Below are 23,500 nucleotides of genomic sequence, written 5' to 3' on the forward strand. Positions count from 1 at the left end.
CCATTAAAAAAATTCAGAGACACCAAAGTAAAAACACATCAACGGTAATTTCAAACGGCACCAGTAAAAAGTAAATGGATTATAAGTAACACATACTATATGCTAATTTTTACAAAGGGGAAAAAAAAAGCCTGTATAAAATTTTCACCTGTTAATTACATTTTCTAAAACTTATTGAAAAACTGAGACTTTAATTCCAGAGGAGAGTCAGGCTCATGAAAAATACAAAACAGCATGCAGGTATAATGGCATCTATTGAAATGACAGGTTAGAGACCAGTAAAGGAAAAATAAGAATAAAGAAATCTCCATTTTGTCAAAGTAGTTTCATTATGACAGCATAATTATTTATATAAAGAAAAAACAGTCACAACAATTAAGATGTTTCCACAGCAATTTCCAAAATGGATTCCATGTGGAGCTTCTGTCATTAGTTTTAACCAAGTGAAATAAAAATTGCCAAATTTAAACAACAACGACAAGCTAACCAGGAAAGAAGGCAGGGAATTATGCTGAAGATTTTCGTGATCTGTTGGGGAGATTTTGGTGACATGTTTTGACAACTTGAAGTATGTCACAGGGCACCATGCATGGAATAATAAAGTGCTGTTTAAGAGATCTGCATATGGATTTAAGTCAATTGTCATTCTAAGCATGTACGACACTGGTGACTATAACATAACATTGGGAGTAAAGAGCTTACCTGTGGAGCTGAAAGCCAACCACATCTTTCTTCCAATTTATTCATATCCCTGTCAAAGTTGTTTAGGAACTTATAGCGAAGAAGGTCATCATCAGTTAAATGAAACTGCCTTCGTGCATAATGGTAGCTCTCATTATTTCCTTTTCTTGGGAAGTCTAACCATTCAGGATGCCCAAATTCATTACCTGCATTTGAAGACAAACATCAACATCATCTGGTTAATATTAGCACTTCTTATTAAGATATCTCAATAATTATATGTTTAGAAGTCCTTAAAATCAGTTTAGGTTAATTTACTATAGCTATGCCCTGTGAAATATGCACAACCCAACTTTAGAAACAGCATAGTCAAGCGCACAAAACTGCCAGCTTTCGGACTCAAAGGCCCAGTTCCAGTTTTAGCCTGGCCACGCATTCCTTTTTCCACATCTCATTTTTTTTTTTTTTCATGTACAGACTGAAAACAGTATCTCTGTCATACTTATTTCATCTCTGAAATAATCTCTGAAATCTCTGAATCATTTTCGAAATCTCTTACTTCTATAATCTTTGAGATCTGTACCATGCTTTGCAATTTCCAAAGGTTGTATGTACATTATTTTTTGATCCTCCAAGGACTCCCTATTATATCCATTTCACAGATGAGAAATACAAAGTTCTTGACAGTTAAGGGATTTGCCCAACCTCACACAGATAGTAACTAGAAAAGCAAAAAAATCTAGGTCTTCTCATTAAAATCCAAAGTTCTTTCTACCTCATCCCATTAGGCAAATATGTTTTATACTTCAGGTGCTACAGAAACCCAAGTCATCAATTTTATTATTCATTTTTCCCATTTATTTCTCAGATCTATGCACCACCATTAGACTTTTATCTTTAATTTAAATGTGGTATGTGTGTGGGTATGTGTGTATGTGTGTGCGTGCTCATGTGTACACCTGGCGCATTATGTTGGGAACCCATTTAATATTATTTCTCATTGTAAAGATGAGAACTAGAAACCTTAGAGGCTCTAAAAGGGAAATAAAACAACAACACATACACATTACACATTCTTCATTCTGAAAATCAAATTTAGATATTAGTAGCCTAATAGATTGGCTCCTGCTGTTTTCCTCAAGTTAGAGTTTTACTTTATGGCTTCTTCTTTCCCCCTAAATATTAAACACGACTTTCCAAAAGTTACTTATATTAGCTACTTTAATGCTGCAATTTTCTAAACCACAGATTTCTCCCTTGAGTTAGAAAGCACCTCAGCTGAACCAAGTGTGTCCTACTGTAATTTAAATAGTTGCTAAGTGAAATAAGTCTGACAGAGGAAAGACAAATATCAATATGGTCTAACTGGATTGTGGAGTCTAAAAAAAGTAACAGCAATGACCAATCAATCAACTGGGAAAAACAAGTTCATGGATAAAGAGAACAAACCTGTAGTTGCCTGAGGCAGAGGGTAAGAGGTGGGCAAAATGGGTGGAGCATCAAAGGATACAAATTTCCAGTTATGAAATAAAAAAAAAAGAGATGTAATGTATAGAACAGTGACTATAGTTAATGATACAGAATTGTACATTTGAAAGCTAGGAGAGAGAATCTTGAGAGCTCTTATCAGAAGAAAAAAAGTTTCTGTAACTATGTATGGTGAAAGTGAAAGTCACTCAGTTGTGTCTGACTCTTTGTGACCCCATAGACTATACAGTTCATAGAATTCTCCAGGCCAGAATAGTGGAGTGGGTAGCCGTTCCCTTCTCCAGGGGATCTTCCTGACACAGGAGTCAAACTGGGGTCTCCTGCATTGCAGGAGGATTCTTTACCAGTTGAGCCACCAGGAAAGCTACAGTGATGGACATTAACTGAACTTATTATGATGATCATTTTACAATATATACAAATACTGAGTTGTGTTGTCTATCTGAAACTAATATAATGTTATGTCAGTTATACTTCAATAAAAATAAAGGCAAAAATAAGCTGGTAAATTAATATTCTAATAAATAAAAACTAAAAAGTTATAATATAATTCACTATGACTTACTATAGAGTTGTTTTAAATGGTGAACTCTGCTAAGAAACACTGCAGTTTATATTTAGCTGTTCACAACCATAGTCATCAAAATAAAAATAATATACAAACAAATATGTTTGTAGTAGCTTCATAAAAATTAAACTGTCTGCAAAAATTTTCCTTAATTCTAATTCAGTTCAGTTCAGTTCACTTGCTCGGTCATGTCCGACTCTTTGCAACCCATGGACGGCAGCACACTAGGCTTCCCTGTCCATCACAAATTCCCAGAGTCTTCTAATTCTAATTTGTAAGCTAATTAATGAATTAGTAAACTAATTAATTCTAATAATTCAGTCTAAATAATATGTTTTATGACGCTGCCTGTGTGACAGAGGAAGGAATCATATTTCTAAATCTGCAGGCCTTTATTTACTTTGGTTTAGTTGCTAAATCGTGTCCGATTTTTGTTACCCCATGGACTGTAGACCACCAGGCCCCTCTGTCCATGGGATCTTCCAGGCAAGCATACTGGAGTGGGTTGTCATTTCCTTCTCCAGGGGATCTTTCCAACCTACGGATCGAACCCTAGTCTCCTGCATTGCAGGCGGATTCTTTACCAACTGAGCTACCAGGGAAGCCCTATTATTTACTTTATGGTGTCTTAAAATGGTAAAGACTTCCCTCTGCTGCACTTAGGAGTCCTGCCTGGATTTGGAGCTTGATTCACATCAGCCCATGCTGAACTCACTGCATAGCTGGTTCCATCATCCATTCAACCAGCAAAATGAGGCACCTCCAGAACTGTGGTTGAAAGTGAAAGAAAGTGAAGTCACTCAGTGGTGTCCAACTCTTTGCAACCATATGGACTGTAGCCTACCAGGCTCCTCCATCCATGGGACTTTCCAGGCAAGAGTACTAGAGTAGGTTGCCATTTCTTTCTCCAGAGAATCTTCCCAACTCAGGGATCGAACTCGGGTCTCCTGCATTGTAGGCAGACACTTTACCGTCAGAGGCACCAGGGAAGTAACCTGGTTAAGTACATTCATTTCTGATAATGAAGGTACCACCAGTCTGGGGACTAGTACCTGTGGTACTAGTGGGATTTCAACTAGTGAGGAATTTGGGAGAGACTAGAAATGTCATAGGGTAGCTTAGATATAACAGCCTACAAACTGTATCAAGGCTCTCTATAGGCAAAATACTTTTACTTTGGTATGACCATGAATCTCTTAAGTTGACTCCAATATTAATAAACAATTCCTTTAGCCTTTTTGCAGGGAGATCATTATATCACTACCATCAAGATTATCATAGTAGAAGCAACAAAAAATGCTTAATGTTGGCTTATTAGGTACGAGGCACTATTCTAAGCATTGCACATGAATTAATTCTTTCTATTTTCAACAACACTGAAGTAGGTACTATTACGGTCGCAATTATATAGGTAACAGGCACAGAGAGTTATTAAGTAGTGAGGCCCTTGAGTTCAGAAAGTCTGATTTTAGCACCCTGACTCTTGATTCCCACTCTACCATATTGCTCAGAAGTGGATACCATGGGAAAATAATGCAAAAATTGACCAAACTCTCATACATGGACAGAGATTCCAAGAAAATGGAATGATATGCAAATAGTTGAAGTGAGGAGGTGAGATGGAGAGAGGACTTTGGTTTAGTCATAAAATAGGACTTGTAGTGAGAAGAAGAGGTGAGACAGGAGGGATGAAGTTTAGGAGAAGTCTCATAATCTCCAGACCTTAAGCTACTTTTGAGTAAGGGGATGCAAAGCTCAGATGTGGTCTTTTATTAAAATATATCTGGTACCATGTGGAAAAGACAATGGATATTGGAAATAGTTGAATGGTAGGAAAGCTAACACGGAATTCAAAGAATAAGATAAGAGATGACCAGATGCACTGGGAGTGGAGAAAAGAATGGCATGTCTGAGGTGGAAAAAAAAAGGATTTGATTAGACTCTGTTGCATGGGTTTTAATTCCAATAAGAACATTTATGAGAAATATGAATTTAAGCAGTTGAATCTCTCCAGTAATCAGTTTCCTCATCTATAAAATAGCATAATAAGTCTCATATAAACTTTTTTAAGATTCAAGTGGGGTAAGTAAGGCAGTTGGTACAAGGTCTGGCAGCTGAAGCTTTCAATGTTTGGCAGTTTTATGTTTCCAATTCTGCTTAGGAAAGAATGATATAAAGGGCAATAGATGAGAGTTACTATAAACCTAAAATTTCTCATTCCCCGTCTTCTGAGGAGGGAACAGACCAGCCCAACTCTGCAGCAGACACACAAGTAACCAGGATGAATTCAAGGCAGCTACTAGGCTATTCTTCACAAGGTTTCATGGTACAATATTATCCTTTCCTTTAAAGTGTGGAAACTCAATGCTGATATATTTATTCATATATGTAATAAAACACATTTCCCTAAGCCAAGAGTCAACATTCTTTGAATTATCTACTATTTTAGATCTTAAAAAGCAGAACTGAATGTGAAAGTGATTTTGCTACAAGACACTCAGATTGACAGGGCAGATCTAGTTGCTAAGTTAAGAATCGCCTCTCTGCTCTCTTCCTTCATTATTCCTACTACATGTTCATCCTGAGACCACTGAACAAGCTCTCAGGTGTTATTTACAATTATAAAGACACACACACATGCTATATACCATATGCATATATATGCAATACACTATGTATATATTATGCTATATAGTATATATTTTATAGTACATGATGGAATTCCAGTTGAGCTCTTTCAAATCCTAAAAGATGATGCTGTGAAAGTGCTGCACTCAATATGCCAGCAAATTTGGAAAACTCAGCAGTGGCCACAGGACTGGAAAAGGTCCGTTTTCATTCCAATCCCTAAGAAAGGCAATGTCAAAGAATGCTCAAACTACCATACAATTGCACTCATCTCACACACTAGTAAAGTAATGCTCAAAATTCTCCAAGCCAGGCTTCAGCAATACATGAACTGTGAACTTCCAGATGTCCAAGCTAGTTTTAGAAAAGGCAGAGGAACCAGAGATCAAACTGCCAACATCCACTGGATCATCAAAAAAGCAAGAGTTCCAGAAAAACATCTATTTCTGCTTTATTGACTGTGCCAAAGGCTTTGACTGTGTGAATCACAATAAAGTGTGGAAAATTCTTCAAGAGATGGGCATACCAGACCATCTGACCTGTCTCTTGAGAAACCTGCATGCAGGTCAGGAAGAAACAGTTAGAACTGGACATTGACCAACAGACTGGTTCCAAATAGGAAAAGGAGTACGTCAAGGCTGTATATTGTCACCCTGCTTATTTAACTTATATGCAGAGTACATCATGAGAAAGGCTGGGATGGAAGAAGCACAAGCTGGAATCAAGATTGCAAGGAGAATTATCAACAACCTCAGATATGCAGATGACACCACCCTTATGGTGGCAAGTTAAGAAGAACAAAGGAGCCTCTTGATGAAAGTGAAAGAGGAGAGTGAAAAATTTGGCTTAAACCTCAACATTCAGAAAACTAAGATCATGGCATCTGGTCCCATCACTTCATGGCAAATAGATGGGGAAACATTGGAAACAGTGACAGACTCCAAAATCACTGCAGATGGTGACTGCAGCCATGAAATTAAAAAATGCTTGCTCCTTGGGAGAAAAGCTATGACCAACCTAGGCAGCATATTAAAAAGCAGAGACATAGCTTTGTCAACAAAGGTCAGTCTAGTCAAGGCTATGGTTTTTCCAGTAGTTATGCATGAACGTGAGAGTTGGACTATAAAGAAAGCTGAGTGCAGAAGAATGGATGCTTTTGAACTGTGGTGTTGGAAAAGACTCTTGAGAGTCCCTTGGACTGCAAGGAAATCCAACCAGTCTATCCTAAAGGAAATCAGTCCTGGGTGTTCATTGGAAGGACTGATGCTGAAGCTGAAACTCCAATACTTGGGCCATCTGGTATGAAGAGCTGACTCATTGGGAAAGACCCTGATGCTGGGAGGGATTGGGGGCAGGAGGAGAAGGGGACAATAGAGGATGAGATGGTTGGATGGCATCACCAACTCAATGGAGATGAGTTTGAGTAAATTCCAGGAGTTGGTGATGGACGGGGAGGCCTGGTGTGCTGCAGTTCTTGGGGTCACAAAGAGTCAGAACGACTGAGCGACTGAACTGAACTGAACTGATTGCATACACACACACACACACACACACACACACACACAGTGTGTACAGTTGATAACATTCTACATAAAATTAACATTTTAGGCAGTCTTCTACAACTGTAGCCCTTTTCTGGCTGAAACACTCTTGGCATTTGAAGACCTCCTCATCTCCTAATATCTTCCCAATCTTCTTGAAAATATTCATATGACCCAGGTCGCAATTTCTGTTGCTTGCCATCTTTTCTAACTTCCTCAGGTAGACTGATAAGGTTAAAACATAAATTTTTCTCCAGAGCATAGTTGAACTTCTCTCTTAGTATCCTTCTTTGGAAGCCTAATTTTTATCAGTACAGAAGTGAATAGTGAAGGCTTCCCAGGTGGTGCTACTGGTAAAGAATCTGCCTGCCAATGCAGGAAATGCAAAAGACATGGGTTCCATCCCTGGATGGGGAAGATCCCCTGGAGTAGGAAATGGTCACCTGTATCAGTATTCTTGCCTGGAAAATCCCATGGACAGAAGAGCCTGGTGGGCAACAGTCCATGGGGTCACAAAGAGTTGGACGCGACTGAGCACACACACACAATTCAATAGTCAGCTAGTTCAGTTCAGTCGCTCAGTCGTGTCTGACTCTATGTGATCCCATGGACTGCAGCACGCCAGGCCTCCCTGTCCATCACCAACTCCCGGAGTTTACTCAAACTCATCTCCATTGAGTCGGTGATGCCATCCAACCATCTCATCCTCTGTCATCCCCTTCTCCCCCTGCCCCCAATCCCTTCCAGCATCAGGGTCTTTCCCAATGAGTCAGCTCTTCATACCAGATGGCCCAAGTATTGGAGTTTCAGCTTCAGCATCAGTCCTTCCAATGAACACCCAGGACTGATTTCCTTTAGGATGGACTGGTTGGATCTCCTTGCAATCCAAGGGACTCTCACGAGTCTTCTCCCACACCACAGTTCAAAAGCATCAATTTTTTGGCACTCAAGTTTCATTATAATCCAACTCTAACATCCACACATGACTACTGGAAAGACCGTAGCTTTGACTAGACAGACATTTGTTGGCAAAGTAATGTCTCTGCTTTACAGTATGCTGTCTAGGTTAGTCTAACTTTTCTTCCAAGGAGCAAGTGTCTTTTAATTTCATGGCTGCAGTCACCATCTGCAGTGATTTTGGAGCCCAAAATATTTTGCTCTAAAAGGAGTGGAAACAGTATGAAACCATGCCATGATCTGATTAAAAGTTAAGTACTCGCTCCCCTAAAACAGACACACATACACACATACATACACATGAAGCCTCAAGGGTTAATGGACACCATTCAAAAACTGATGTAATGTGAAATTAATTATTATCATTTATTTGAACATTCCAGCAGGAAAATTCACAGCCTTAAAATCTATAATATAAATAAGGATTGATGAGTAGCATGATTAAAATCAAATGAAGTAACAGATGCAAATTATTTAAAAGAGTACAAGATACAATATGTGACTCAATAAATCTCAGCTACAATTTTAGTGCTATAATTTCTTTTATTATTATTATACAAGTAATGTACTAAGTTATTTTTAAAATTCACAATTAAATACAGATACACAACATCTGAAATCTTACCATATAACCACTTGTTACGGTCTGAGTTTGTTAGTGTTCCCCCAGCCAAATTCATATGTTAGAAATTAATCCTCAATATGATGGTCATGGGACATTTGGAAGGTATTTTGGTCATGAGGGTAGAGCCCTTATGATGGGAATAGTGCTCTTAATAATAGAGGCTGCACTGAGCTTTCTTCCTCCTTCCACCACCAAAGGACATGGCCTGTTAAAGGTCTCTCCCTCAACTATGCCGTCACTCTGATTGTAGATCCCCAGCCTCCAGAAACTGTGAGAAATAAATGTTTATTGTTTATAAGCCACGTGGTCTTTGGCATTTCATTATAGCTGCCCAAGCAAAATAATTTCACTATGTCCCTCTTGGTAAATACTGTATTTATTTTCATTTATATCTACAGCTATAGCTACACGCATGCATGCTAAGTCGCTTCAGTAGTGTCTGACTCTTTGTGACCCTATGGACTGTAGCCTGCTAGGCTCCTCTTTCCATGGGATTCTCCAGGCAAGAACACTGCAGTGGGTTGTCATGCCCTTATCCAGGGGATCTTCCCAACCCAGGTATCAAACCCGCATGTCACGTCTCCTGCATTGGCAGGCAGGCTCTTTACCACCAGCGCCACCTGGGAAACCCCCAAGAGCTATATATCTGTATCTATATCTGTATGATACCTATACTGATATACATGGGCTTCCCAGATGGTTCTTAAACATTCATTAATCTTTTCAGTAACATCTAAAGTTATTAACTATTAAGAAGAACATTTATTACATGAGGGCAAATTAAGTACTTGGAAAAATATTAGAAAGAGATGAAAGTGGTAACAATGTTTGGTATCATAATCCAATTTAGGATTTTGTATGTCACTACTTTAAAGCATATTCCAATAAGCTTATTTAATATGGAGTATGAAATTAAACTTCTGAATTAGAAAAAAGAACTATTAAAAAATATGACATGAAGAAGACCCTATTCTATTAGAGAATAATTTATTAATCTTTATAAGAGACTAATTTAGATTCTCTGAAAAATCTCCTGGAGAGGCTTCTTTTTAAACTGAATGATAAGGAAAGTTGCATATAACAAAGAAATAGATAGAAAAATTATATTAGTGATTGCAGACAAAACATTTTAGAGTGGCTTTTGAATGTTATCTCTGTTGTAAATGACCTGACAAGGGGCAAATTAAGTTTAATGTAGACAAATGCAACATTAAATTTCATATTTGGTTCAAAACTGTAAACATGAGCATAAAATAAATGGAAGCAAATCACAGAAAGACTTTCAAAGTGACCTTGGAATAACAGTGAACCATTCTCAGACTGAACAGAGAAAAGTGGAAAATGCCTGTTAGTATCTTATACTAGCTCACAGCTCACAAACCTAACGAAGAAAAATACCATCATTAAAACAAGTTAAGAATGTTCTTCTCAGCTATGGTCTACAAATTACTCAGGAAATGTACCAGCACTTGAGAGTACAGTGAAATATGGCCAGCCAAATAAGCTTATAAGTAAGCTCTGCTGTATATAAAGATGGATGGGAAATCTAAATTTATTCAGGTAATGGCAAAGAAGGTAATTGATTTGTTTTAGTACAGATAACTTGATGGAATAGGGAACACAGGATCAGAATTAGAATTTTAATTTAATCAAATTAAAGAATATGTGTGTATATATATTCCTAAATTATATATAAATATGTTATGTTTACATGCATACATAATATATATATAGATTTCTCAATGAAAGCAACAGGCATTTATAACCTGGGATTCATGCTTCCCTACTGATTCCTGATCTTTTATGCAAAACGATGTATGTTCATCTGTGCATTTTTCTGAGGAGAGAAGGTATTCTTCATCTCCTCCAGGCGTCTGAGTCTTAAAAAGAGTAAGAACTACTCACTGTAATAGAATGCTAGGAACTAGAATAACGGAACACAAGTAAGGATTTCTAAGAAAAGAAAGTGAAGTCTCTCAGTCATGTCCTACTCTTCGTCACCCCATGGACTGTAGCCTGCCAGGCTCCTCTGTCCATGGGATTCTCCAGGCAAGAATACTGGAGTGGGTTGCCATTTCCTTCTCCAGAGGCTCTTCCCAACCCAGGGATCGAACCCGGGTCTCCTGCATTACAGGCAGACTCTTTACTCTCTGAGCCACCAGGGAAGCCCTGGTGGAAGGATTTCTAAGCTACATTAAAAAGATTAAAAAAAAAAAAAAGTAGAAACCTAAATTGAAGAAGGCATTTTAAAAATCTTTGGCTGGTTTATTCAAAGGATAAGAGGCTTAGAAAAGCCACATTGAAACGAACTCTAGTGCAGAGAGTCAATGAGTGTGACTTCAGAGAACAAAACTTCGAAGTCCAAAAATATGCATTACAAGTAACCAGGCACTAACCATCAAAGCATGCTCTCTCTGTTCATTAAATTACGATTATGATCACTAATGTAATACATCGGATGGCACTTGTTTCAGAATGCATGGAGGATGGTAATTTTTTGAGCTGTCACTTGAGACATTTTGTAAGAAAAGTTACATTGCAGGCCATGATTCATTGCATTCAATATAGTAACTGAAGTGGGTACTTTCAGAAATGAGAAGGCTGAAAGCTTTGGCTAAACACTTTAAAACAAACATGGGGAAGCCAGTGACTAACACTGCTATAGTTAATTAATGATTCTAGAAAATTCTACTAAGTTGTTTCTCTCCCTTTCCATTTCCTCTGTAAACAGCACCATTCATGTCTGGTTAATTGTGAAAAACCTCTAAGCACAAAGTTCCTATTGGGATTTCTTTTCCTGTAATTAATTTTTTTGCTGTTTGATGTAAAGGTCCAAACTATAAATTGACAAGAAGCCAGCTGGTACAGTGATGAAATTCAAGACAATGCAACTAATGAAAAAAGCCTTGCTCTGTTAGCTGAACGTTTTGATTAGCTACTTCGTGTGTTTTGTTTCTCTAAACTGTAATGCATACTAATTTTACCTAGGAATTAATTAAAGCCTATCACAGCCTCCATGCTGTGGATGTTATATAACTCTTTGTTGATACCAAGTTTATGTATATATGAGAATAAGGTGCAGTTTTAATGAGAATTAAAAAAAAAAAAAAAAACAACACACACAACACTTTTGCTCCTACTCCTCTTGATGGTACCAAAGACTAACTCTTTAAAGGAAGTATCTATTTTAAAATCAAATGCTTTGACCTTTCTTAAGGCCGTCAAGTCACCAAGAGGTTGTTGTTCGGTTGCTAAGTCATGTCCAAATCTTTGTGACCCCATGAACTGCAATGTGCCAGGTTTCCCTGTCCTTCACTATCTCTCTAGGTTGCTCAAACTCGTGTCCATTGAATCAGTGATGCCATCCAACCATCTCATCCTCTGCTGCCCCCTTCTCCTCTTGTCCTCAACCCTTCCCAGAATCAGGGCCTTTTCCAATGAGTCGGCTCTTCACACCAGGTGGCCAATGTACTGGAGTTTCAGCTTCAGCATCAGTTTTTCCAGTGAATATTTTCTTTAGGACTGACTGGTTTGATCTCCTTGTTGCCCAAGGGACTCTTAAGAGTCTCCTCTGGTACCACAATTCAAAAGCACCAGAAGGTGGGGCACAGTATGAAATTCTTTTTCTATATTAGGGAGTGTGATCTCCCTTTTCAGAAAAGTAAACCTGCTATCCAGTCTTCCTCCCACCTTTCACACTCATCACCAAGGCTCCAGGAAGCGGCTACACCAGCCGCTTCTTCACTTTCCACAGCATGCACTAGACCTACAACAGGGACTTCTATTTGTTAAGGCTGGATGTTTCCCTTTACAGTTGGTAAAAGTCTAACATCATCTCATTTGAACAGAAACAAAATATAACTATCTGACCCAGAAGAGGAGATAAGGGGTGGCATGCCAGCTGAGGCACCAGAACAAAACTCAGCAGTGCCACTGGGATTTACCCTTAAAGTCTGTCACATCCTGCATCCATGCCCTGAAGATTTTAGGCAATTCTTTGCTGATATTAAGTATATTTATATATACACATACATTATGTATACCATTCCTTGATATGATCCAAAGGAAAATATTTTATAAAATCAAGGAAACCTTAATGCCCATTCCTTTTCATTGTACCAAAGACTACTTTAAAGTCAAATGGTATGGTCTCTGGGCCTCTGGGTTCTCTGGATCTTCCCTGGTACACACTCCTCATGCAAGTCAATGATTATATTCTGACCCCCATGACTCCCTATACCGGCCATATGCTCAATTGTAACAGTAGATCATAATGTTCAAAGTACTGAAGTGTATTCTGTGTATTAGATAATGTGCTCAGTGTACAACAGCACAGTCCCTGCCCTCATAGAGCTTACAATCTAATAAGGAGGAAAGACAGAATTAAGCAGCTCTAAGAATACAGTTTTCCTTAAAGAGGGGAAGTGGGTGAGAAATGATGTATGGGATCATTAAGAGCCAAAAGGACAAAAAATCTTAGGGGAGGAAAGCAGAGAGTGGCAGCAAATCTCCTCCAAGGGCAAATTGTAAATGTCCTGAGATGACAGCAGGTTAGGGAAGACAGGTCAGAAATTATGCCAACATCAGGAAAGGGGGAGAGCCAGACTTGGGGACTCAACTGTGGAATTCTAGAGTTTCCCTTGCTATTCAAAACCAAACAAGCAACAATCTTTGCATACTAGTTGTGTATAGAGTTTGTCAAAACTTAACAGGGTAACTGATGCCAAGGGAGTGGATGAAATTGCCTGGGGAGAATATGCAGGTAAGAGGGGCAGAAAACAGAGTATAATGGGACATGAGACACACTCGCATGGCCAGCTGGGGCAGAGGAATAGGACCCTGGAAAAGCTTGCAGAGGAAAAGCCAAAGTGAGAGGAGGAAAACCATGATGGCGGGGAGAGACTAGAGACTGACCCCTGAGAAGGAGTGTTTCCTAGAGGAAACTGTGGTAAACAGAAATAAGTGCTGCCAAGTTAAACCTGAAGCCTGGGGACTTCCCTGGTTCCAGTGGCTAAGACTCCATGATCCCAATGCAAGGCACGGGGGTTCGATCCCTGGGCAGGGAGCTAGATCTCACATTGCACAACTAAGATTCCCCCATGCTGCAACTAAGACTGGCATAGCCAAATAAATATACCTATGTTAACATAGACATGTGATAAACATACATATATATACACCCATAACCCTGGGGCCCTATAATAGACCGAGTAACAAGAGAGAACACTGATGAAAGGAAAGAGAGCAAAGGTCATGACGTCTGAGGGTAAAACTAAAGAATCAAAACCTGTGGTGGTTCAGTCACTAAGTCGTGTCCGACTCTTGGCAACCCCATGGACTGAAGCCTGCCAGGCTCCTCTGTCCATGAGATTGTCCAGGCAAGAATACTGGAGTGGGTTCCCATTTCCTTCTCCAAGGGACCTTCCCCACCCAGGGATCGAACCTGGGTCCCCTGCCCTGTAGACAGATTCTTTACCAACTGAGCTACCAGGGAAACACTGTTACGTGAGAAATAAATGCTTTGTTTTTTGTTTCTATTTGTTCTATGCTTTTCTGACAGGTAGTATACTGAAGTAACGACCTGGGAGAGAAGAGTTCCTGTTAGCTATATGCAAACTTCGTATTCATAAATTTTAAATTCTAAAGCATTTTATGGTGTATGTGTGTTGGTCCAGTTGGCAGGAGCGACCGGCTCAGGGTCAGGCACACCCGTGTTTGCACACGCGCAGGGCATGCACGCTCAGCTTGGGGCCTGCACGGCCAGCACATACATACCATACACACCACAGTGCATGTGTGCTCAGTCGTGTCTGACTTTCTGTGACCCCATGCATGAACTGTGTAGCCCACCAGGCTCCTCTGTCCATGGGATTATCCGAGCAAGAATACTGGAGTAGGTTACCATTTCCTCCTCCAGGGGATCCTCTCAACCCAGGGATCAAACCAGTGTCTCTTGTGTCTCCTGAATTAGCAGGCAGATTCTTTACAAGTATGTCACCTGAGTATATATATTTTCTATGTTAAGAATTAAAAAAAAAAAAAAAAAAAGATTAGTATACTGTTAGGTTTCCTTAAAATTCCTATAAGAAATTTACAAACTAGTATTTTGAGCAAAAGATATGATAACATCCAGTCCTTCATCCCCTAAATAAAGGGCATGGTGGCCTGAGTCAAGCACCGCGTCTGCGCTCTCACTCCACTTAATGATACTGTCATGACTATTGTCCACGCCTGTGACACTGTGACAGCTTCAAGGGACCAGGAACAGTGCTTCTGTTGGAGCTGCGATAGTGAGTCTGGTCAATACCCTCATTCTGCCCTGCTCTCCCCAAACTCCCCCTGATTAACTGCATATAAAAAGTTCTTAAGGCAATGGCCAAATGAGCTCTGGGCACCTAGGAAAAACAACTTTCAACTTGAACTATGCTTGGTCCATGGCCAAACCAAAAAATCCCTTTACTTATCTACATGATTAGAATTGCTTTGGGTGATAAGTTCCCATCAATAAAGCATGGATGGGGGTGAAGTAAACGCTTATCGCAAGTATTTTGGTAATATTGTGAAAAAAAACCCAAGAAAACAAACAAAAAATACTCAACTATCAACATCTTTATGAACAAAATCAGATTAACTTTATATTACCTATAAGTGTGGTTGAATAAAAGTAGACACGTTTATAAACCAGACATTTAAAAAGCTAAAGAATTAGCATTATTATATTGAAGGATAAGTATATATTCTTCGATGCTTTTATTTAAATCAAGAAAAGGAAATAACACTTTAAATAAATGAAATGTAATCATAAAACTATATTCAAATAATAAAAGCAACAGTAATTACTTGAGAGGCCTCTATATACACAGACTATGTGCCAGAATTTTAGCGGTTATTTCAAATAGCAGTCACCAAAAAACCTGGTGGCTCAGATGGTCAAGAGTCCACTTACAGTGAAGGAGACCAGGTTCAACCCCCGGGTTGGGAAGATCCCCGGGAGAAGGGAATGGCAACCCACTCCAGTATTCTCGCCTGGAGAAATCCAAGGACAGAGGAGCCTGGAGGGCTGCAGTCCATGGGGTCACAAATCTTCAAACAGGACTGGGCGTGTAACACTTTCACTTTTATGGGAGGGGATGTTATTCCTATATTCAGATAATAGATCAGAGAGGTAATATAACTAAGGATATAAGGCATAAAGTATCAAGATTAGTATTGAAACCTATATCATCTATATTCTTCCATTGTATCTGGCATTGGGTACTTAATTTGGATAACACTAGTTGGAAACCTATTATGAAAGTATAGGCATTAGGGAAGACAATGAAAGAGCTATAAAAAGAGGTAAAGGCATAGATTTCCAACCTCACTCTCAAGGGTTCACATAAATTACACCTGTTACTGCCTTCTGCTCCCTTTGTGCCTCGTATGTTCTGTTACTCCGGCTCCTATTCCAAGTGGTAGCCAGTTCGTCTCCACGAGGCCTTTTTAAAACTCCTGTAGGAAGGCTTTGGTGGTTGTGCTTCCATTGTTACTTAGATATAAATTTTTCCCTCGTTAAAACAATTACTTAAATAGTGTAAAATTTTTTAGTATTTGTTATTTTGTTTTTGCTTGTCTCCGTTAGACTGGGGATAGACATCCTATATCCTAGTTATACGATATTTTTATGAGCCATATTGCCTGATCAAACAACAGGTACAGAGTACACATTCAAGGATTTATTAAGCCCATTTTGAAAGGAAAAAGTGAAGGAAATCTGATTCTCTTCGTAGGCTATAAGCTGCTTATGGAAAGTTCTATTCTACTTTTTGATTATACAGGTCACAGCACAGGAACTCAGAAAAAGAACATTTATAACAATTTTTTAAAACTAATTGCAAAGTTGGTCTTTATAAGTCCATAAGAAAAAAAGATAAAAGTGCTTGGCATGCAAAGGGGATAGATAAAGAGCACAGTCACATTACCAGGGAGGGGAAGATCTATGTGCATCAGAAGAGAACCTCAGCTCTCTATTTCTCACAGGCCTCTTCTGGTGTTTTCCTATGAGTGTCATGCCAACAGGAGGTAAGATTTCAAATAGTCCATGTTGCTCTGTATACTTTGATTTACATTCCATCTTTGTGGGACCATTTTGTTTTAAAATAAACAATAAAAGTATAATTAAACCAGGGATAAGACAATGAACAACATAAATGAGACTGAATTGAGAATAATTGCTATGCAAGCACCATTTCTTAAGAGCTAGATATTACTTTCTTAAGACAATTGATAGCAACAGGAATGGATTTTTGCCATTCATTACAAAACCATTTGGATGCTACCTGAAGCAGTATTGTAATTCTACAATACTCTTTGAGGGGAAGTTACAATACTCTTTAAGGAAGAAATAGTGGGAAAGGGGGGTTCTTTAATAAAATCCTAATTGAATTCAGATTTTTTGCACATAGTTACAAATGTCCTAGAAAATGATTTTGCTGACAGCCATGTAAAAACTGTAAAAGTTTTACATGTGAACAGGGCACCCACTGAAAGACTTCACACCTTTTTAGGTGGTAGAAAACAAGCCAGGAAAATAGGGATACAGAACAGAGAATATACTGGCTAATTATAAAACTGATTGTACATGTGGTTTTGTGGCTATTCTAACTTTAGGTTTAGATGCAAAAGTTTAGTAGTGGAGTCAGACTGTATTATTTTCCCCTAAAATTTGCCTATAATTTAGGATATGTTACCACTAAATCAGGATCAGTTTCTCGTGGCCACATCAAGCATATGTAGTAATAGGCATTAACACACTTCCCTAATGAATTATTAAGAGCTAAGCAGACACATTTAGAAAGGAAGCACAGAACCACAGGAAATAAGCCTGGAAAGAAACTGTTCATTTCAATTCTCTGTACTCCATAACCGACATCTGTTTCACTCAATCTTGGTATCATTCCCAGGCTAGATGAGTATTTCTGTAAGAATCTAAGGTTCTTTCAAGGCCCAGCCTGGATGCAGTTTTTCTGAAGTTCAATCTCCCATAGCCTTTCTTCTGTAGGCAGCAACTCTAACTCCCTGGTAGAGAGACTTAACTACCTACTTATAACTTAATCAAAGAACCAGTATCAGTTTGCCGCTGGACGATGCTTCCAGCCTTCCCAGTTCCTGCCAACAGCTAGTTATCCTTCTCTGCTTCCCTGCTGCCAGCTCTTGCTTCCTCTCAGGCCCACTGGAGGCAGAGAAATAAGGAAAAAAAAAGTTCCCTAGCAGCACGGTGGCTTGTGGGAAACACTGTGAACTTTCTCCCCCAGCAGGAAGGAAGGTTCTTAGTACTTGCACTTGCTTGCTTCACGTGTCTCCTTTTGCTCTGAATAAAACAGGTTGTGAATTTTAAAAATGTAATGGTGAGTTTATGAATTGCCCAATAAACTGACTTTGAAGGCAATTAAATGGGAGGGTTCAAAAACACACAAACAATCTTCATGTCTTTAATATGAATATGTATGGCTGAGCCCTTTGCTGTCCTGAAACTATCACAACATTGTTAACTGGCTGTACTCCAATATAAAGTAAAAAGTTTAAGAAAAACAAACAAAAAAAGAAAACTAAGGCAACAAAAAAATGATATTTAAAAAGTAAAGAATCCGCCTGCCAATGGAGGAGATGTGGGTTGGTTCCCTGGTTTGGGAAGATCACCTGGAGAAGGAAATGGCAATCCACTCCAGTATTCTTGCCTGGGACATCCCATGGATGGAGGAGCCTGGCAAGCTACAGTCCATGAGGTTGCAAAAGAATCAGATACAAATTAGTGACTAAACAACAACAGAGGGAAACAATATGAAAGATGCTATCATAACAGAACACATAGCTTAATTGGAAATGAACATAGTGTCTTCTTAAATAATATAAAGAAAGCTATTCAGAAGTAAATGCTATAGCTTGCCTAAATAGCAAAGAAATATTCAAGAGCCTCTAATTACACTAAAAATATATTAAAATAAGCATCCAGAATTGTGGTTCAACAGGGACCAATTGTGGTCTCTCACAAATTAGTACACTAATATATAAAAATACTATCTCAAAGTTGTTCCCAAACTTCTTGAAATTTTACATAGAAACACTGTATCTTTTCGGGGGGGGGAGAAAGAAACTTTTAACATTCCAAGTGACAGATGTCAAGACTCAGGAAATACCTAAATATTCATAACTTAGCAGACATTCTAAACAACCATCCAGGAATATATACATATTTGCTTTAATGTTATTCCTGGGACCCATTAAAAGGAAACTATATAGGAATACTGGGAGCACAGAGTAAAAATACACCAAGAGGTAAACTCCACTAACTGACTTACATAACTCACATTCAATTGCAGTTTTAAGTTTTAAATAATTTTTGAATATAACATAATTCAGTCTTCATTAAATAATTTCTCTTATAAAAATTAGAAAATAAAATTATGTGTATACAGTGAGTAAAACATGGGATATAGATACAAAAGACATGAATTTTAAGACTGTCGCCATATATAACCTCAAATTGTGTAACATCCCCTGATTTGTAATATAATTAAAGCTTACCATTATTAAACACATTGCATTCAAGGTATTATTCCAAAGACTTAATCACTAAATATTTTAATTCTTACAAATGCCCAATAAAATAGGTATTATTATAATCCTGTTTTAAGATGGTGAAGGTGAAATACCAAAAAATTAAGTAATATGACATGGGTTATACAGCTAGTAAGTAAAGGAGTCAGGATCAGAATGTGGGCAGACTGTCTACAAAATTGAATTCATAACCATTGTGTTATACTGTCTCAAAATGAAAATTATAGAAAGAATACTGACTTTGCAGGTTGGTTGAACTAAGTGAAATTATGCATGCAAAAATGCTTTATACACTTTAAAAGTTTAAAGAAATGCAATATAAATAGAAGAATTATGTAGGAGTGTATATAGAAAAAAGGACGTTAAGAGTGAGGATGCTGTGACTTGGCTATTGCCTGTATGTTACAGACAAGCAAAAGGAAGGGGAAACAAATGACTCAAGAGTTCACCCACTGGTTACTAAGGACAGCTGATGACACTTAATAATAATTTTTGAAAGGCATCACAATATGTGGGGAGGATGATTTCAGTTTTGGATTCAGTGACTTTGAGGATCCAGGAAGATACCATGTAGAGATCTCAGGCAGGCAGTTTTCAAATTTATGTTTGTAGTTTAGAACAAAAGGTCTGATTCTGTGATATAGATTGGAAGATTATCTGCATTAAAGAGATGGACAAAGCCTAAAAGCAGATGAGCCTTCTGAGAAAGAGCAGGGAAAGAAGATATTAAAGAGGCCCAGAACAACCCCTGAGGAAGTACACACATTGCAAAGAGAAACGGGTGAAAAGGAGACTGTGAAGGAGATGGGGTCATGGTTGATAGAAGAAGGAAGGCAGGGGAGGAAGACACGAGAGATGGCCAAGGAAACCAGGTGATTAAGAGGGTTCAGGGAGTGGGTGCAAAGACCTGCAGGTCAATGATGGTCTTAGAAATCAAGTATTTCATAGCTTCCTCAGATTAACTTCCTAGTTATTTTATAATTATCAAAATAATTACAACAAATGTGTATAAAAATCATGGTGAGAAGAACTGGTTCTGGTCCAATGTTTACTACTGCTGATGCTGTATGTTTAGCTACACTAAAAAGGAGATATCTACTTTTTTATTTAAGATCAGCTTAAAAACAGAAACAATTTAGGTGTCACTAAAGTATACCATCAAGTTGCAGGGGAAATACTGGTTGGCATAATGTATCTCGTGATAAGGGTCAGAAAATAGCAAATATTATGCTAATCATTAAAATTAAAAAAAATTTTATCAGTAAGTCATAATAATTGTATCTGTCTTTTCATGTTAATCTTGTTAAGATAAAACAAATATGGAAATGTTTCTGACTTATAAGGAAACATGTGTTCTGTGTACCAATTGTTAATTACAAGATAGAAACTGATTTTAGGAAACAGAACTATTAATACAAATGGATTTCAATATACAAAATACTTGTATATATAATGATTATTTTCTTACCCATGAAAGCAATTTTCATAATATGCATATAACAGTATCAAGATATTAGAACTTTTTCACAATTTAAACATGTGACTAAAGAAAACTGATTAAGTATGAACAGATACCCTTGTCCTTCACTAAAAAAAAAAAAAAACGATAGGTGTCTATAGAAAGAAAAAGTATAATGTAAAAGTTTCAGCTCTTTATCTAAAGCTGTCTGGCCTTTGATGTTACATTTACTCAGGCAATTCTTGCCCTCATTTAGTTGGGGGCAGCATATATTGACAAGGGAAAAAGACAAAAGCGAAGAACAAAAGAATTAAGTTGGGAGTAGCCTGGCAGTCATCGAAAACTTTTTTTTTCATTTTAAAAAATACTTAAAACTTAAATCTATTCTTTCTTAGATAGTTGAGGAATCTTTTCCAAGAGAATAAGAACTCTCATCGATATCACTGTTAGGAAGAATATGAGGCCAACGTCTTTGCTTCATTTTTCAAAAAAAACATTTAGTTACATGGGAATGGCCGAGCCAGGGCAAAAATTTTTTGTGTCTACTCTAAAAGTAGAATCTATGCATCAAACTAGAAAATTGAAACAATTATCCTTGAGATACTACTTTGAGATAAATAGAATCTAGAGGGCAACATTTAAATAGAAGGCCTAGAGTTACAATGAATAATGCCGTGTTTTTCAATCTTTTTGTCATTGCCCCCCCCAACCGACTACACACACACACACAAACCTTTTAAAACTGTTTTTTTTTTTATCCCAATCACTTCCAACCCATGAAATTTAAATAGTGCAGATCGACTTCATATCTGTTTACATATGCTACGATGCTCTAGAGTGCAAAAACTATTAAATTATCTAAGTTTTGTTTACCTTCCCTTAATGATCAAATTTTACTCCCATTGGGATGACAGCACCCTCTTGAGAATGCATGAATAAGGCATGTTTGTGAAACCAGGAAGATAGGCATCTGTTGAAAATAAGGGCACGCATACTTCTCGACGTAGCAAAGGCACATGTTGTATGAAAGGTAGTCAAGGAATTGTTTGATTATGCATCTTCCAAGAGCAGTCCACGGGGTGGTAAAGAGTCAGACACGACCGAGTGACTGAACTGAACTGAAGAGTATATAAAAGGACATGCCTGGCCCATGCCCCCTGGATTTTATTCCTATAGAGTTCATTTTAGGAGCTATTAGAAAAGTCTGCTCTAAAACTCGGAGAAGGCAATGGCAGCCCACTCCAGTACTCTTGCCTGGAAAATCCCATGGACGGAGGAGCCTGGTAGGCTGCGGTCCATGGGGTCACTAAGAGTCGGACACGACTGAGCGACTTCACTTTCATGCATTGGAGAAGGAAAAGGCAACCCACTCCAGTGTTCTTGCCTGGAGAATCCCAGGGATGAGGGAGTCTGGTGGGCTGATGTCTGTGGGGTCGCACAGTTGGACACGACTGAGAGACTTCACTTTCACTTTCCACTCCCAAGCATTGGAGAAGGAAATGGCAACCCACTCCAGTGCTCTTGCCTGGAGAATCCCAGGGACGGGGGAGCCTGGTGGGCTGCTGTCTATGGGGTCGCACAGAGTCGGACACGACTGAAGTGACTTGGCGGCAGCAGCATCAACTCTAAAACTACAGGAATTGACTAACAAATATCATAATAGTAGCTTTCCAGCTTTGCTAGCAAAAGAACATGTTTGACTATTTTTATTTATTCTGCTAATATTTATTTGGCCTCACTTATAGGAGAGCCTATATACACACAGAATTTAAGTCTCCTAATTAAAAGAGAGAGAGTCCTATTAGTTCACATAGCTTTCAGAAGACCTTGCTTTAATAAATAAAATGCCTTTTAAAAAGTCAATAAATGGATTTTTCAAAATGTACTGGGGTTATAAATGTTTATTTGCTCAACATGTAATAATTAAGTTCTTCTGTCATAGGACTATTTTAAAGTCTATAGCTAAGCATAAAATAAGCTGATCTTAAAAATTATTTTAAGTGCAGAGCATTTTTACATTACAGTAAAGAAAAAGAAAATATAAGCTGTGTAATGAATTGTTAACCACATAATATAATTGATACTTTTATAAAACTATAGATAATATATTGGAATAATCTGAAATATCTGAACGTCTTATTCGTGGAAAGGTGTTACTAAGTCTGGCTAGGGTAGAGGGAATGGAAACTATGAAAATAACTCATGTAATGACTTCATAAGTTTACTTACCTACCTTACCAATTTGTTATCAAGTATAACATGAAGCTTTCACTTATGACCTACATCTAATCATAATGTACATAAGATTAAAGTGTTGAAAAGGTACTGATTATATAGGTTTTCAAACTTTTATTTTTCTCATCATTTCATCCCCAAAGGTCATCTCAACACATCCCAGAACTGTTGAATTACAGTGGTTTTGTGTTGGTGCGCCTTAAACACCTGTCATTAGTTTTCTATTAAAGGTAATTCATAAGACAATTAGATGTAGAAACAAAGATGGAAAGCTGCTTCTGGATTGTTTTCCCAAGATATAAAATCCCTCCATAAAAACTGAAAGTTGACATTTTTAAAGTTTAATAGAATAAGCTTTTTAGTTAATTTTTTAAATACATTTCCTAAATATCAATATTTTTTAAAGGACAGATAATTATTGTATGGTGGGCTTTCTATAATATAGTTATGAACTATGGGCTTTAAAAGTTATGGCTTTAGGCTTTAAAAGTTATGCTATCATTCTTTTAAACTTAGGATTTATGCTTCCACAGGTAAAACTTACTTTAAGGAGCTTAACTATATGAAAATGTTTTCATGAAAGATAAATCAGGTGGTAATTTTTTGCTGTATTACAGAATTCTTTAAAATAACACAATTTTCAATTGCATCTCAAATTATTCATTTTATGAATGCTAAATTAAAGAAAATTTTTCCAAATGATAGTTACTTCATAGTGTAAG

The 23,500-nt window shown here is 37.8% G+C and overlaps 1 protein-coding gene across 2 annotated transcripts in view; it reads right to left on the reverse strand.

The window, feature by feature from the left end:
• GBE1 (1,4-alpha-glucan branching enzyme 1) overlaps positions 1 to 23,500 on the reverse strand; it is a 289,682-nt gene that overhangs the window by 32,165 nt on the left and 234,017 nt on the right. For both annotated transcript variants that reach the window (XM_061134227.1, XM_061134226.1), the window contains exon 13: positions 703 to 887. In XM_061134227.1, the coding sequence (XP_060990210.1) occupies positions 703 to 887 (185 nt within the window). The remainder of the gene's footprint in view (positions 1 to 702; positions 888 to 23,500) is intronic.

Source organism: Dama dama, chromosome 31 (assembly GCF_033118175.1).
Source record: "Dama dama isolate Ldn47 chromosome 31, ASM3311817v1, whole genome shotgun sequence".
Taxonomy (NCBI): domain Eukaryota; kingdom Metazoa; phylum Chordata; class Mammalia; order Artiodactyla; family Cervidae; genus Dama; species Dama dama.